Consider the following 17275-nt stretch of genomic DNA (forward strand, 5'->3'; position numbering starts at 1 on the left):
AAATTAAAAAAATCTTTTTTGAGAATTATTTATCGAAAAAATTTTTTTTCCGAGATGATTTTTTTTCGAGTATGATTATGTCAATGTATTTAAATTGTTACTATTAATAATCTACTATGGCTTGGCCATAATAATGGTGTGTAACTCTTTACAAGTGCATAGCCTGACCGAAATATTTTATTACGTAGTTTTAACCGTAATTCTGAGAACTATACAAAGAAATTTGTCATTTTTAATTGCTCACTTGAGTTTTAAAAAAAGATTGCAAGTTAAATTGTCCAGTTTCGCATAAGTGACCTTTATGATCAGTTGCGTAATTTCGGTCTTTATTTGTCGTTAATTTTTTTATATAATATTATATAAGCATTTAAAAAAATAAGCGAATATAATTTTATTGCATTTGTAAATTGCATATTATTGGATGAATATACCGGAAATTAGTAAACACGTTAATTGTTCACGACACGCTGTCCAAAATGTTTTAACGTAACGTAGCGTAACGGTTCAACGAATGTGATTCTAAACTGCTCAAGGAAGATCGAATGTTGGTTTAAGACTTCCTTAAAAATCATTGAATAATGTCTTCAAAGCTGGCTGCTGAAGTTTCTGCAAGCGGAGGGCCATCCATTTTTTCGCGGACGGTGGGAAAAAAGCTCAACAATGTGGAACTCAGAGGTTATAAAGCCTGACACAAACTGTAGCTTTTATAAATAAATAAAACTCGAAGGCTAGAGTGGACCCGAAAACACCAAATCTTAAAATTGGGCGAAAGTCAATTGGTCCGAAGAAACCAACTTCAAGATAATTTTATAAAAAATTGGTTATTATAAAAAAATATTATAAACTATGGAAAAATAGTTTTTTAATATAATCATATTTTTTTAAACAAGTTTTTGGGATCACTGGTGTAGTACACGTGCGTTAAAGAGTCGGGGAAGAATATCTTACTTGCTGCGTATTACCCAAAGTCAAATAATGTGGCGGAAGCGTTACGTTCTGGGGTTGCAATTTGTATGGCAGTAGCAGGAGTAGGAAACATGTACACTTGCGAGGTTAGTATGAATATTGATATTTATATTTCAATATTTGAATCCACTTAAATGAATTTCTACTGGAAAATATTTTCAAACACACACCACGCTATCATGCGATTCCAGCAAAAAACGCTCCGTGCCATACTTCGCTTAAAAGCAGGGGTTAGTTTGTGTCAAAGGGTTTGACGCTTTTAGGATGAACTACACAATCACCATATCTAAATTCTTTAGATAATTTATGGGCAAAATTAAAATAAATTTTTACCAAAAATTAAGCTGCGAGAAAAATTGCAGATGGAATGGAGAAAATTGTCTCCGTTCAGGTTTCCCCAATGCGTCAGATGGTCATTATTTAAACAATAATAAACATTTAAAAAAATAATAATTAATAAATTTTATTTAAAATTTTACAGCTCCTCATAGCTATCGCCGAAAATATGTTTGTGTTTGGCAAGCTCGTTGAGAAGCTGGATGACTCGTGCATGAGGAGCGTCCTGGCCGCAATGAGCAAGATCGCGATCATAACTCTCTAGGAGACTAGGGCATTCTTATGCTTGCACCTAAAAGTCGAGTTGTCGACACCACCACTTTACAACACTTTTTAATATTGCAAAGTGACAACTTGTAGAAATACTCAAACACTCAAGTTATCAGCATTTTATACATATTTAGAGTTAAATATTGCAGCATCTCTGTATGTATGTGGTTTATAAAAAGCAAAAAGAACAAAGGACCCAGATTGGATCGCTGTTGTACTGCAGAATGCGCGAAGTACTCATTAAAGCGACGATTGCCATAGCTTAATAAATTGAAACAAATATATTAAAAAATATTTTTAATAAAAGCGTTAAATAAAAATTACTTTAACTAATTAATAATGTAATATTTAATATATTTAAATTTATTATTAATATATAATTAAATGGAGGCTGTATTAATTAGGATTAAATTCAAGTTATTATTATTTCATTCTAGATATTATAAACTAATATCTTTAGTTATTTTTTTCTTCATTCTTTCTTTGGGTAACGTTTACTGATACCGTATCTATGTCACTTTTTGTCTGTTCCCGCTCGCACAAAAGGAACACGAAACCGTATCGCAATGTTTAATTTGTTACAAAATATTGTTAAAGCATTCAGAGACACAATCTCCGAAACAAGGTGTCATAGTATCAACATAATAAAAAAAATCATGCTTATCTAAGGCACGTTACATTTTATCTACAGAAAAAAGTACACGGCTTTGTAACGCAATCTGATTAAACTGCACGGTCACGTTTATCCAATATCCCGATCAGGCACCTTTCGTCCAAAAGTATATATTTTTTCACTATTTTCAAAGAAAATATAATTAAAATAAACAATACGGATGGAAAGTAATGCGAATTCAGAAGCGGAAACTCAATCCGTGAATAATTGCTGTTTAAATGTTGCACAACCAAACAGTTACATTGTTAAGATTAGCAAAAAATAGAACGCTTCAAAGGATATTTGTTTTTGTTAAGTATGGTCAATAAAAAAATGTTTACATTGGTTTTCATTTTATTAAAAAATAACGTATAAATATAATACATCACAATTTTCACACATCCATATTTAAAATAAACATGATTTTGGTAACATTGATTAAAATTTAATAACATTTTCAGTATACTTAAAATAATAAGTAACAATTCAATATATTATAGTTATTAAGTATTTTGAGCTTTCGCAGAGAAATGTTACATAACACAATTTTAAAGACATTCACGTAAAAGATACATAACTTTACATCAAGAAACACTTCAAGCATTCAATCCAGTTAATAATAATAAAATAAATAGATAGGAAACGATGCAATATGAAAGTTGCATTGCCGTCAAAGAAAATTGGTCCTAGTTATTAGATAGTCTATAATTTGAAACAACTTCCTAATTATGCATCAGAAGAGATTCTGCGAAAATGGTTACATTAACTATTTACAGTATGTAGCTGTTATTCTATTTAGTATTGATTGATGCTGCCTTGCAGTTTGTATCCGTATTGTAAGATTCCTTCATCTCCGGCTATCGTTGTGAAGTCGTCATATTGCGGCGATCCACGTGTAGGCTCATCTGAAGCAGTCGATACATGTCCACCACCTTTTCCTGCTCCAGCAGCTCCAGCAGCAGCTGCAGCGGCAGCACTCTTGGCAGCTTGAGCAGCATCGACTTCGGCAGCAGCAACTGCAGCTTTAGCAGCAGCTTCAGCAGCGTTTGACTGAGCTTGTTGAGCAGAGAACTAGAAAAATATAAAATTAAATTAATATAATATAAAATTATAGTTTAGACAAAACTATACGCACTAGAAAAAATTGTGATAGTAGTAATATTATTAAAAGTAGGGAACACTAGTGTCTAAATTTATAATATATCGAGTTATATTATATTTGTGGAAAATAGAGCAATTTTTTGTGTAAATGTATCTATAATAATTTTAAATAATATTTAACTTAATGATAATTAATAGCTAAGATTCTCAAATACAAAAAAAATTAGGCTTAAGGTTTTTCACTCTCAATATATCAATCTAGGTATTTTACATAAGATTTTTCTTCTAAATTATTTTATCTATTTATTTTAAGTAATTATTATATTACTTAAACTCAAACTCAAGGGTTATTATATAGTAATAAAATATTTCAAGCAAACAGTTAAAACATACGTTTATTAAAATAGTATTTACCTATTGATTGATATTATTTATTTAAATTTATTAGTCATAATTTAATCGGTTTATTAAATATCTAGAAAAATATATATAAAAAATAAATTGTATAAATAACATTTTCTAATCCATTTCACTAAATGTCAAAACTAGACATAAAAATATATATTATATTATTTTAGACAACAAGTTTATTATGAAAGTGGAGATTTCATTTTGACGCTTTCTTTACTGAGAAAAATAAATAAAGATCATAATAAAAAATTGACATACAATGAGATGGAAAGTTTCAACTCTTGACCTAATTTATTTAAGTATATAAAGATACTAATTAAAATTTAATATTTTCTATCCAACTTGTATGTTTGTAATCAATGTATGTTGCATTTTGAACACAATCGAATGTTAAATTTTGATTAAATTGTCCAATTACAAGATATTACGCAGTGGATTCGATAACAATATACAGTATCGTATTATATCAAGATCTGTAAGGTGAATTTAATTAATTAAAATTTACGTTGCCCGTAATTTCTCCGCTTTTCACCAGCAGATGCCTAATGAATGCATCTGATCGTTAAGTAATTGCGGTACTGGTACTTGTTAAAAATTAACAACGCTATATTTCCGTGTGAATGACCGGTATTCTGGCACAGTATATACATTTACATCTTTACAGTTGGACTGGTTATTTTTATATTTATATTTAATATTTGTTAGGAAATAGCATATTTTTTTAAGTAAGGGAGCCTTACAATTTTTTTTGAAACATTTTGATTGGGATACAATATTTTTATGTGAAGAAAGTACAAATTTTTGAGCTTGATAATAATTATGAATCATACAACATTTTTTACCCGTCTTTTTTTATTTATATGTATTTGCTCTTCTCTTTCTTTGTTTTGTTTTCTTATTTTCTTAGATTATACTATTACTAAATATTGTTATATTATAAGTATGAATCTTTGCGTAGTTCCGTCGAAATAGAGAGAGTGTATAAATATTATAAAAAATATAATACCTGAGCATTTTGGGCAGCTGATTGGGTAGCAGCAAAATCAATTCTGGCTCCAGTCAATTGGTCTGATAAAGATGCAAGTCTCTGTTTGGCAGCTCCAACCATAGATTGTTGGGCAGCTAGTTCTCCTGCTGCTTCACTGGCTGCTTGTTGAGAGTTTTCTTGGGTTGATTGAGCTGCGTTTAAAGCTGCCTGTATTACGTTCACCTAAAAAAAAATGGTAGTAAATAAATACACAACGTATTAAATATTAATTCATGTCTATTTAGTTATTATTATTGTTATTTATTAACTAATCTACAATTATATACCGAAACACCTTAGTAAATTAATTTATTGAGGAATGAGTGGTTTAATTTTAAGCAATGTTCTTTTTTTCTACACCAGAAGCGCGTGTGTTTATCGATTCATGGTTTACAATAAACGAAACTTATTTATGCTTTTAATCCACAACATCATTTTAAATATAGATAACAACAATTTAAGCGGTAGCTTCGACAGAATATACAAATCACTGAACCAACCTCACTCACTCTAGGCAGGATTAGGAATTGACACAGTTATTTTAAACACGCTAGGTTCTGATATATGTAGCTTACTGTAGCTAAATAATACGGATTCATTTTTAATAGCTTTACTCTCCAATTATCCCATTTAGATTAAAAGTTTCGTATTCATATCAAATGCAAAACGACAGTCAAATTACTTAAAACACGATCTACCATAAAAATGATATTTATTTTTGCTGTATATAAGTTGAAAATTTTAACCCTCTCAATGTGTATAAAACTTAAATAATCGATTTATCGTATGGGTTTTTTATATAAATAGGTAAAAAATAATAATTCAATAAAAATATATTTTTTTTTATAAAATCCATTAAAAATTCAGTTCACGTTTAGGTTACCTGAGACAACTTAAACACGAAAATCCAAGCCACAAATACACATCGTACCAAAAACTGTCAAACTGTGATTTAGGATAGAACCTCATACATACAGTTATGTAAAAAATATAAGATGCCACTTACCAGACGATCAAATTACGCGTTATGTAGTGAACGCAGTGAAAGGTATTACACAGATTGTAAAAATGTGCCCTAACGATCATGAACCACGGAATTAAATTCTTCGAATGGAACACGTATGAGTTTAATTATTTAATATGATTTCATATTCTGCGCTCATCGTATTGCAAAACGCAATTATTTATTGTGTACGATCTTCATGCATTATGTATTGTCATCTAACAAAACAATCTCGGATGTAAATACGTGTAAAAACCAAGAGAGCGTATCGCATGAGCAATATGTGTGAATTGTTTGGGGAACTACCAATGTATAATTGTAAATTTGTATGTATGAATTTAGGTGTAATTTAAACGAAAGTTTTCCAGTGAAAAATGACGGGTTTAATCACAATGAAGTTTAGACAATATTATAACTATGATGCATAATATAGTCATTTAGATGATTAATAACAAGAAAGTTATGATAGAATAATTTGTAGATAAATCAAGATTAATTGTGCTTAAAATTATTTTTTCACCATAATTGCTATAATAATGGTCACATATAGCTGAATCTACAACAATATAATTTTAGTATATATAACATACGTTCATTTTGAGTTATTGATAATGTTCAACGAGCTAGATTAAATTTATTGTAAAAGTATAAATTAATTTATTTTACCATTAAGATCCAAATTTACTCAACTATTTTTTTATAGTAGTGATTCAATGTATTATTTTACAAAAAAAGTTAGAGAGGTATTCAATAAAAATACAAGCAACAATATATGCATGGGTTCGCGTGACGTAGCAGTTTCTCTTTCTATTTTTAATTGTACTTTAAAGTCGCGTAAAAGTGTAATTATAGACGACTTCTAACATCATTCAATATTGTCAAAAATGTACATGGCTACTTAAACAGAGCTTAAATAAACTCACAATTGAAGACAATAATCTTGAATAACAAGAGCGCACTAATGACCCAATTCCTGTTCGAAATTTACTTAATGGTGTTTGATTTCACACGCTCCATCTACATTCCAAATATTGCGTATATTCACACATACATATTCGGCTAATCAAATTTCAAGACAACGCGACAATTTTGAAAGTACGAGAGAGATGATTAATGGAAAGCATGTCGCATCACCCATTGAATCAAACAAAATTCGGAAGAGCCGTCGTCTGCTTTTAGGGGACTTTCACTTTTGAAAATTTCAAGCTACGGCTATCTCGAGCAATCTATGCAGATTATGTTATCGATCCAAGGTTCTTAATGAGCGGCAAAAAGTTTAAATTTGTGTTATTTTAAGTCTATATGTGTATCAGATCGTATAATATAAGGCACTGTGCTGTGAAGATAAGAAAATCGCCGAGATGAATAAACATCCGCATTGCTTTTTTTATAACAGATATCCAGGGGAGTTCTGACTTTATCGTGAGATATTACAGTGGCATAGTTATGGATATATGTATACTATCGTGATATTGAAAGAGAAAATAAACAGCGAAAATATGGATAACATCTTAACCTAAACAAAGTGTGGAGTTTAGTATCATATCAAAAAGTGGTATTTTTTATATAATATTATGTACCAAAATAGTAAATTTATGTATGTACATACATACTGTTGCATATGAATTATCTTATATTCTGTACAAAAGCGCTAATTTGGAACATTTATATTGAATTATAAGATTTTATTTTAACTGTAAATTTATATTTGATTTCTTTAAAGTATTTTAATTTAAAAATAAATATATTTAATATATTAGAAAAATGTGCTAGTATGACAGTATTTTTTTTCCTTTGCAATACGTCATATATTTAACAAATAATTTTTGACAAAGAAAAATCTCTTCTTTTATGTATTATACTTATAGAAATCGACAACGCTTGATCTTACAGATATGTATGATATTTATTTATATTATTTTGGATTGTTAATCGTACTTTCTTTTTTCTCATATGAATATAAATTAAAAACGTGACATTTGATCCATCACATTTTATAATTTAAAATAATAAATCACATTAGAGAACTCTAGTACAGCATAATTTGTGAATATCATTCAAAGTTTTTATTTGTACAATAAGATTTAACGTAAAAAATCTATTAAAAAGATATTCATAGTCAAAATAGTTGTTTCAAGCTCTGCAACTATTGAGTGTTTTAGAAAAATAAAGTAGAGGGATGGAGTGCAAAATGCAATTAAGTATATATATAAAAGTACGTTAAAAATATTTTAATATACCAGCACTGACTATTGACTTGAAAGATCAGGGTTTGAATCCCATATGAACCATGGTGTTTTTCAACATCTGTCTTATCTGGGAGATCGGAATTTGTGTTTATTATATATTTATAATTTTTATAATCTCTGGATTAAAATCGAGGTAAGTATTATATATAATGTATTAGAAGTTCTTTAATAATGAGCTATTTTAGCTCATAGAGCATATCTTATATGTATTCAATCACTTTATGTAAATAAATGTCATTTTTTATGTAAGATTTAACGCAAAAAATCTATGGTTAGTTTAAGAGAGTACTCTATAATTTGCTATAACGTTTATTCAGAAAATTTTCAGGAGGATTTTTTAAAAAGATTTTATATTAAACATAAAACTCTGTTGACTGTTTATTTTAAACGCAACTATTAAGAGTTTTTGAGTGAGATTATATTTTTTTCAGGGTCTTAAAGTGCAACTATACAAATTTTATATTATTAAATAATAAGGAGTTTTAATTTAAAAAAATACGTATATTTTAATAAATAATTCTGATTATTATCATTATCTATGTGTAATTAAATTGTGTTTGTAATTTAATCTTGTTCATAAAAACACAAAAAATCACAATCTTAGAATTGTTATTACTTCAATAATTAAAAAGATAATAAGTATTATTATTATAATAAAAAATTTAATTATTTTTTCAAAATAAAGATTATTGTTTAACTTAATTTTTTTTTGCTATTTATGTATTTATATGAAGCATAAAGTCAGGAGTAGATAACTTATTTAAAAAAAAATATTTATTGAAACATATGCGTATAATTAATTATAATTTATTGAAACATATGCGTATATCATTTGGTAGCATTTTTTTAAATAATCAAATTGGTAATAGAAGAACTTTATCTTTAAAAATAAACATTTTACATAGAGCAATTGCATAGTTTGGTAAAATATATCAATGAATACTTAAAAAATAAAAAATATTAATCGGCTATATTCTTAAATATAACCCAGGTGCTTCAACACAATATATTCTTATTAATTCAATCTTATCTGAAAGATAGACACTTCCAAGTTAGGATCGGAAAAGTAACACACAAAACTGTACTAAGTATCATTGGGTGTACCTCAGAGCAGCGTTCTTGGACCGATGCTGTACTTGTTATACACGATAGATAGATTCCTTAGACAAACGCAATAAGAATTGCTACATTTGCCGACAACACTACAATAATGGCGTCTGATTCTGACCCAAAAATAGTAGGATCATATTTAAAAAGTTCTAATGGCGAATCAGAGCTAATGAAACTAAATCAATCCATGTTAAATTTACGCTAACCACAAGGAGCTCAACCAAATATCTTGGAATTCATCTCGAAAGAAGACTGACCTGGAAAACTTTTATTTGGAACAAAAAAAAACACGTGAGACTGGATCACAGGACAGAATAAAATTTGAGGTATGGCCTCAACAATATTTTTGAGAGATTCCATAATACATTCCTCATGTTAATGGTTTGTGACTAACAGTTGTATATTAACTGCAACTGTAAAATAAACAATTAAAAAGATAAGTGAACTATATTTAAACAGATTAAAAATTTATTGTTGGGGTTTATTTGTTCATACAGCCTAAGATGTACGTTAAGAAAAATAATTTTAAATTAAGAAAATAGCAATTAATTACCTGTCAATTATATTTACTTTAAAAGTTCACTGATTCGTTCAGTAGCGCAAATTTTTTTTTTAAATATACTATTAAAAATAATTTATTCGTTTGTTTAAGAATTAAAATAAATGTTATTTTATGTATTGAATATACATATATTAAAACATGGTAAGGAAATTGTGAGTCATTTATATCATAACAATCAACATATACTTGAAAAATAAAATTGACACATACCTGATGAGCAGCTTGTTGTGCTGCCTGTTGAGAGGCTTGAGCCGCTCTTTGTGCCTGCATGAGCTGCATATTTTCACCATCAAGTCCAACCTTCGCATCTCGAACTTGTTGCTCCAAACCACTCAAGATAACTTGCTTTCCTGCTAAAGCTGCCTGAGCCGTAGCGGAAGCCTGAGCAGCAGCTTGAGCCAAAGTGTTCTTAGCTACATAAGCAGCTTGCTTAGCAGCCGCGTGTTGATTAGCAACTGCCATATTAGCCTGATCGGCGGACCCTTGGGCTATGGACCTCAATCCGCTGCCGACGCTGAATCCATTTTTCGGCAAAACATCGGCGTTGGCCAGAGCATAGGTATCGTAATGGTTGATAGTAGCAGCAGCTTGAGGAGAGTTATATTCTCCGTAATCCACATATTCGAACTCTTGAGGTTTCCTGTGCACTCTGGAATATTTGGACTTTGGTGATTTCGCCAAGCAGATTGCTACGTCTGGTAAAAAGCAACGATTATTAGGTGAATTCGGGTAACGTTCGATTGATCTTATTTATTTAATTGCGTAACCAGGCGTGAAATCAGTATCAAAGCGGCTGAACGAAAGTACAATGGTTATTTGAGCGTGAAGACTTCCGAATAAAAATTGCAAATTATTTTTAGCGAATAGTGTAGTTCGGTTGCGTCAGTGAAACATTTTTTACGCTGTTTGAATTGTTAATATGAAAAAGGGGTTGTTTTCATTATATTTATGACTGAGAATTTAATGGGAAAAAGTAACAATTAAAAATATGGCAATCTTCCACGTGACTTATATCAAGAAAAATACTTATATATTTATTACAATATATAAAAACATTTTTAAGATATTTGTATAAAAACAAACAGTATGTTAGTATAAATTAACATACAAATTTGACACATAATCTCATATTAAGGTTTATTATGATAACAATAATCTTAAAAATAGTAAATCATTTTTAAATAGACTTTAACCAAAAATATTATTTAATAAAAAAATATAATTTAGATTACTAAAAAATAAAGTTAAATTGATTAATTTGCTTTATAATATTTAAAAATAATAAATGTGAAAATAAGTTTAACATTAAATTATAAAGTACGAAAGTACGTAAATTATAAAGTACGAAATATTGTAAAACATTCGTTCGAAGATTTTTTTTTAGTATAACTGATTTGTGTATTCATTGGCCTAATAAAATAAAATTTTATAATTTATATTAAAAAAGACAAATTTAACTTAAAATTATTAGTCATCTAAAAAGCATAAATTATGAGAAAATTAGTTATATCCTAATAGGTTTATTATGATAACAATAATCTTAAAAAATAGTAAATATTTTTTAATTAGATTTTAACGAAAAATATGATTTAATAAAAAAATATTATTTAGATTACCAAAAAAAATTAACTTAAATTGCTTAATTTGCTAAATAATAATTAAAAATAACATATGTAAAAATAAGTTTTTTTCTTCTAATATTCATTAAGTTATAAAGTAAGAAATATTGTAAAACCTAGAGTAAGTTCCAAATAAGGTGTCACTATATTTATTGTAATGTATCACATTAATAATTATATACTAACAACTTTCAATGATAATATCATTTAATTTTTATTCATTAAACTAAGAAGAAATAAAAGTAAACGATTTATCAAATTTACTTAAAATATTTATGTAAGCTATTATTAAATTTAATTTAATCGAGTATATTTTTAAATATTAGATTTATAGTTTAATTATTATTATTTTCTTTAAATTTGATAAAAAAATATATTTTTATATTCAATTAATAACTTAAAGAGCGCATATTATACAACGTTATTGAAGAAACTACTACAATAAATTAAAGCAAAACCAATGGTATTTAATTAAACTTTTAAGGTAACTATTTAAGGCAGTTTTCCGATACCTTATTTTATATTAAAAAACTTTTCTAATATATACTCAATGTATACGCCGCAAAATCTTACTAATAAGTCCAAACTTAATAGAGTAATATGGCGTATGATTATTGCATGTATAAATTTATGTTTAAACTTACTGAAGCAGACAAGGGTCACGAATATGAGCTTCATTTTAACTGTTTTATATCACTGTTTATTAATGCACCGATATTAGAAAAATATATCACTGAATGAATTATTCGCGATGTGTATATATGTACGACACTGAATTGGTTAAAATTAGAATGCTCGCCAAAACCGAGTCGGTTGTGTTTATATATGAAAGTGAAATGGTGGTAAGGTAAGAGAGTTTGAACCGATCTATCCGTCCGTGGAGTTAAACTCCCCACTTTTAATTTGCCAGGCATGCAATTGTAGACAATGGCACGTGACAAAAACCGGTTGGTAAAATTTTCAACCATTTTTCCACCCCTGACTAATCTTTTTCCACGATAGGCTCACGAAAAATACGTTTTTTCTCAAGCCCAAAATCGAGATAATGGAGTTTTTTTTACCGAAACCCCCAAAAATTTATATAAAAACATTATGTAAAAGCTGCGTTGTCGAAATGGACCGATGTCGGTATAAAAACGCGTTAAAAAAACTAATTTGCTCCGTTTTAGAAGTGCGTATCGCGTATATTGCATAACTAGGTTTTCACGACGCAAATTTAATACGAATTGAGATGACGTATCGAAAATTACATTTTGATAATAAAATATTTATTTACATATTTGACAAGATTAGAAAGTTTCGTAATTTTCGTACCGCATAATCTCATGAATGAGATCTCTTTGATTTTATAATATTTATTACACAAACATGCTAAAATTAGATCAAAAAAAGTGGATTTGTAAATAATAAACCACAACTCACGTGTGAATTATGACTTAATTTAGCGTAGCTTATTGCTTTATATAAATTAATATTAAAACAATGTTTATATAATATATTTTAAATTAGCAAAAAATGGGAGTTATTATGTTGTTTCAAAACATTTATCATATAAATGAGTTTGTTATTATATGCTAAATAAATTTAAAGTAATTATTATTTTTTAATTGATAATGATTTATTTAATATACATGCCTTAAGTATAAGTTTAACTCATTTATATTCGGATTACATACTGCGGTATCACTTTGAAAGTCTGCGAGTAAATGAAAATGGACTTTATTGAATTAACTTGTTACCGACTTACTTTTAAATCATATTGTCCTAGAAAGGCTTTTTTATTATTGAAAAATCTCTTTAAGCAAATCTATTTTCATACATTTACATTTTTGAAATAAATTGATATACAATTTCATGAATTTGATACAATAACATTAAAATTCGGACATTTTGCTGTCAGGGCAATTTAAATATTGTCTTGGGATCCAATGCATTTCTCTGCTTTGTTTTTATATTCGATAATGGTTATAAAAGGCAACAACTTCTTGACTCATGAGTAATTTTAATTATGTATTTGAGTTGGTGCTGTTGTTGATTTTTCGTTATTTTTTTGCTTCTTCATTAGGTATTTGATTTGAAAATTCAGATAAAATACCTAAATTTACTGCTACAAATTAACAGTCGTTAAATATTTCCTCTCATGTCTAATATTTTTTAATCGTTTAAAAAACAGTCAAGTCAACAATAATTTGCAATCAAATTTTAACACAAACAGAGCCGCATCAAAAAAAATGCAATCTGTTCCTTTGAGTAATAATGTTTATTGTGAAAGTAGTGGTTTTGAAGGCAATATTCCGCTCCTTTTATTTATTGTATGTATAAAAAGGGTTGAAGGAAATTATACATGAAATACACCTCGAACATCTATAGTTCAGTAAGATTCATTTTTTGAGGTCGTTTTTATTTTTTAATACATATATTCGTGCACAGGTGTGTTTCTCTATAGACTTGTTTAATGATGACATCGCATCACCATGATCAACTCTATATTTTCATGTAATTTTATTTATATCCATTAAATCCTTATTTCAAAAAAAAAAACATTTTTAATCTATTTGGGGAAATTCTGACGACCATAATACTATTATATTGATTGATTATTTTTTAGCTTATAGATTATTCTCGTGGATATTCTACAAAATATAACAACAATAATTGGTGTGGCTTTTAAAATGTTCATATAATTAAGTACTTGAACAAAGTTTCCCTATACGCACGTACAAAATGTTTGATACAATTTAAAGGGTCAGACCTAAACCATTATTACAAACAACCATAATTAACACTTTCATCTAATTTGCATATTCTCTCGTGGCAAATAAAATTGTATTTAAAGCTACATATACAGTTTCTAAAACATTTCTAATAAATTATATGTAATTCACAAGTGATTTTGACAAAAAAAATTAGATACAAATTCCATGATCTTTCCACAATATTGCTTCTACTTTACTTCAATAAAGTAGCTCGAAACATTTATTTTACTTAAATAATATAGTCATATTTATAGACCGTGCAATATGATTATATTGAAATAATTGTAATTTATTGATTAAACTTATTATTTTATGCATTTTTATTAAGAATCAGTAGCGATATTAATCATGGTTTAAGAAACGCTGCTGTAATAAATACTTTTATTATGGTAATAATTCAGTAATCGGTATTGAGTTTTACTTTTATTACATTAACACAACAGTTAGGTTTCCGATTATAAGTCAAAATAATTAATTCTAGAATATGTATTTATAAATATGTTATAATATATGTATAACAGTTTGTTTTACGATGTATACATCAAAAATGATTTAATCTGTATTTTGATTATCTCAATGAACAGAGAAATCGTTTACATATTATTGCATTTAATAGGCAGTTTTGTAATACATCATAAGTGAAAATATATGTGTATTTAAATATTTATGATCAAATTAATTATTTAGTGAAAATCTTAAAGGCCATGGGCGATTTGTTATTATTCAATATCATTGAGTTGCTTTATTTATGATTGTTTAGTAATGCAACAAATTACGTTGGAAGAACCAGTTTAAGAAAAAAGATATTAATTGGGAATCTAATGCCATGTTTTATGATTACTATTATCTTGATCAATTTCTCTATTTGAATGCTTAATATACAACTATTTTCAAAATCAAGGCTATCTAGATGTTTTAAAATCAATACAAATGTCAATTACTTTGTGAAATTCAATTATTTATACTATAATTCGAAGCTATTCATTGTTTATTTAATTGGTTTATGGATTAAAAAATCGTAATTAATCAACCAAAGTTTTACGATTTTATGCGTAAAAAAATATAGAAAGTGTGTCTAATTTAAACTATTAAATTGCAGTAAGGTTTATGTATCGTACTATACATTGTTGTAAATGTAATAAAATTTGCTTTTATTTTCATTGTTCGATAGTGTCACATTTTGTGATGAAACGCTTTTACACAATTCGGACGCAGATCATAATAACAAACTCAACAACATAAACGTTACGGAAAATAGCGATTTTATCGATCATTATCGAACGCTATATTGCGCAATAATTATTATGAATCTTTTTCATTGTGTAATTCATGTTGGCGTTTAAACCAGCTTCCAATATAATTGCCGTTAAATAATAAATGTCGGGTTAAGTATCCGGTTAAAGTAATCAAAGCGCACGATATGTGTTTATGCTTGGTGTGATTTAAAGAATTCGTTATAATTGTATTAGCGATAAAAGGAAGAAAAAAACGCAAATTAAAAAAAGAGAAAGGGTTAATTGTTTTTTCCGCATCATTCGACGGAGGATTTAGCCGGATGCGGATGCTGTAACAAATTTTCTATGATCGTTTGACGCACTTATTCCGCTTCGAGATGTGCGGTCTTATTTAAGGGATTGACGAAATGGGTCAGCTAACTCGGGCTTTGCCCTCGAAGCCGGGTTTGCTCTTGGGTCTCGTAAACCCGAATCTCCTTTATGTTTTGCTTCGGGAAGAATTTTTCCTCTTGCTTTGACTCGTTAAAACTCGCGGGGTTTATTGGAGTCGTTTTTGTGTGTAAAATGAAACAACTGTAAATTGAAAGAGAACGTGGTTTAATTTATATATAAATTAATAAGATCGTAATGATACAAATTTAACTTAACTTCAATATAGAACTATTAAATTTTAATGGGTGAGACAAGAAATTAAAAAAAAATGTGAATTGATTATTAAAAAGTAATTTATTTAAGAGATGGTTTCTAACAATTTAATATCAGTAATTCCAATAAATAAATATTGTTACTAGATGTATCTAAATATTCAACTATGTTATATTACGCCTAATATAAATATAACTGTACTTTTTCTATATGTAATGTAATTAAAATTAGTAACAAATCATTAAGATTTTTTTTTATAATTGAGAGTATTAAAAGTAAAAATCTTATTGTAGGTTAAAATTATTCGTGCAATGTTAAAACAGTGTGACTAACGTCCGCATACCTTATGCTATAAAAGTGAAATTAACAATCGCTCATTATTGATTAATTACGATTTTTTTACATACAATTATTAAGTCACGTTCGTTGTTATAATGTAAGTAAACCGATTGTGATGATGATCTTGGCATATGAGCATTGAGAAAGTTCTTAAAGTGCACCATAGGCATTGGATGAAATTGCTACTAGAAAGTGAAAATATAGTACATCATATTAGTGATATTGGATAATACGTAAATCAAAATATCTTTTATTATCTAAGATAAAAATTATGAAAGTTGAATAAATGTCGTTAAATATTAGATTATATCAACAAAAATATAATATCATTTTTATGATTAGATGGAATCTGTTTTTTTTAATCACGTGTAATATTTGAGATTATTTAATTTGTGTTTTACTCTAAAAATAACATAACAATGATTAGGTTCTGTTATGTCTGAAAAACTATGTTTTTATGCTCCATTTTGTAATGGAATTATTTCTTACGCAAAGGTATTGTGCAACTAAAACTGACTAGTTCAACTAAAGGTATAAAAAAGGTGCGTTATCTTGACAAATACGAGTGCACATATTAAGCATTAAAAAATGTAATAGTAACAATGAAAAAAATCCGAAACTGGGACGTTAAAAGTGATATTATGAAGGTTAAATTTCATGATATACTTTCATTTTATTTTTTATTCCTAAGTTAATTAGAATGTTCTGAATGGAATTAAAAATATTAATAATGTTTTTTTTTGTGTATATAGTGCATACTTGATTTCAAGTACAAAGTCATATAAAATAATAACAATTTAAATAGTTTTTAAAAAATACCCGTTAACATTTTTATAAAGGATATTATACTATTTGAGAACTTTTGAAGCGATATAATAAAAATAAAATAAAAAAATGGCAATTGGTTGGATTACGGAAAAATTCCATATGAATTTTAGTGTTTCTAAATTAGTGATTATTATATATAGTTAAAATTTAGATTGATCATTGTAGA

At 27.7% G+C, this 17275-nt stretch overlaps 1 protein-coding gene across 1 annotated transcript; it reads right to left on the bottom strand.

Annotated features, from left to right (window-relative positions):
* Window positions 1-2560: 2560 nt before the first annotated feature.
* LOC148231980 (uncharacterized) lies at window positions 2561-12108 on the bottom strand. Its single transcript, XM_088193433.1, has 4 exons — window positions 11951-12108; window positions 9898-10382; window positions 4743-4946; window positions 2561-3295 (listed from the first exon to the last, which is right to left on the bottom strand). Exons 1-4 carry the CDS (start codon window positions 11982-11984, stop codon window positions 3020-3022), a joined length of 999 nt encoding a protein of 332 aa, XP_088049559.1. The 5' UTR covers window positions 11985-12108; the 3' UTR covers window positions 2561-3019.
* Window positions 12109-17275: the final 5167 nt, after the last annotated feature.

This window comes from Plectrocnemia conspersa, unplaced genomic scaffold (genome assembly GCF_051122295.1).
Source record: "Plectrocnemia conspersa isolate PC_06_02 unplaced genomic scaffold, ASM5112229v1 ptg000009l, whole genome shotgun sequence".
NCBI classification, from domain to species: Eukaryota; Metazoa; Arthropoda; class Insecta; order Trichoptera; family Polycentropodidae; genus Plectrocnemia; species Plectrocnemia conspersa.

Excerpts from the sequence above, each read along its gene's own strand:
- LOC148231980 (XM_088193433.1), bottom strand. The coding sequence starts at position 11,984 with ATGAAGCTCATATTCGTGACCCTTGTCTGCTTCA. Across the intron at positions 4,947-9,897 it reads CACAACAAGCTGCTCATCAG|GTGAACGTAATACAGGCAGC; the intron begins GTATGTGTCAAT and ends ATTTTTTTTTAG. Across the intron at positions 3,296-4,742 it reads CAGCTGCCCAAAATGCTCAG|TTCTCTGCTCAACAAGCTCA; the intron begins GTATTATATTTT and ends ATATTTTTCTAG.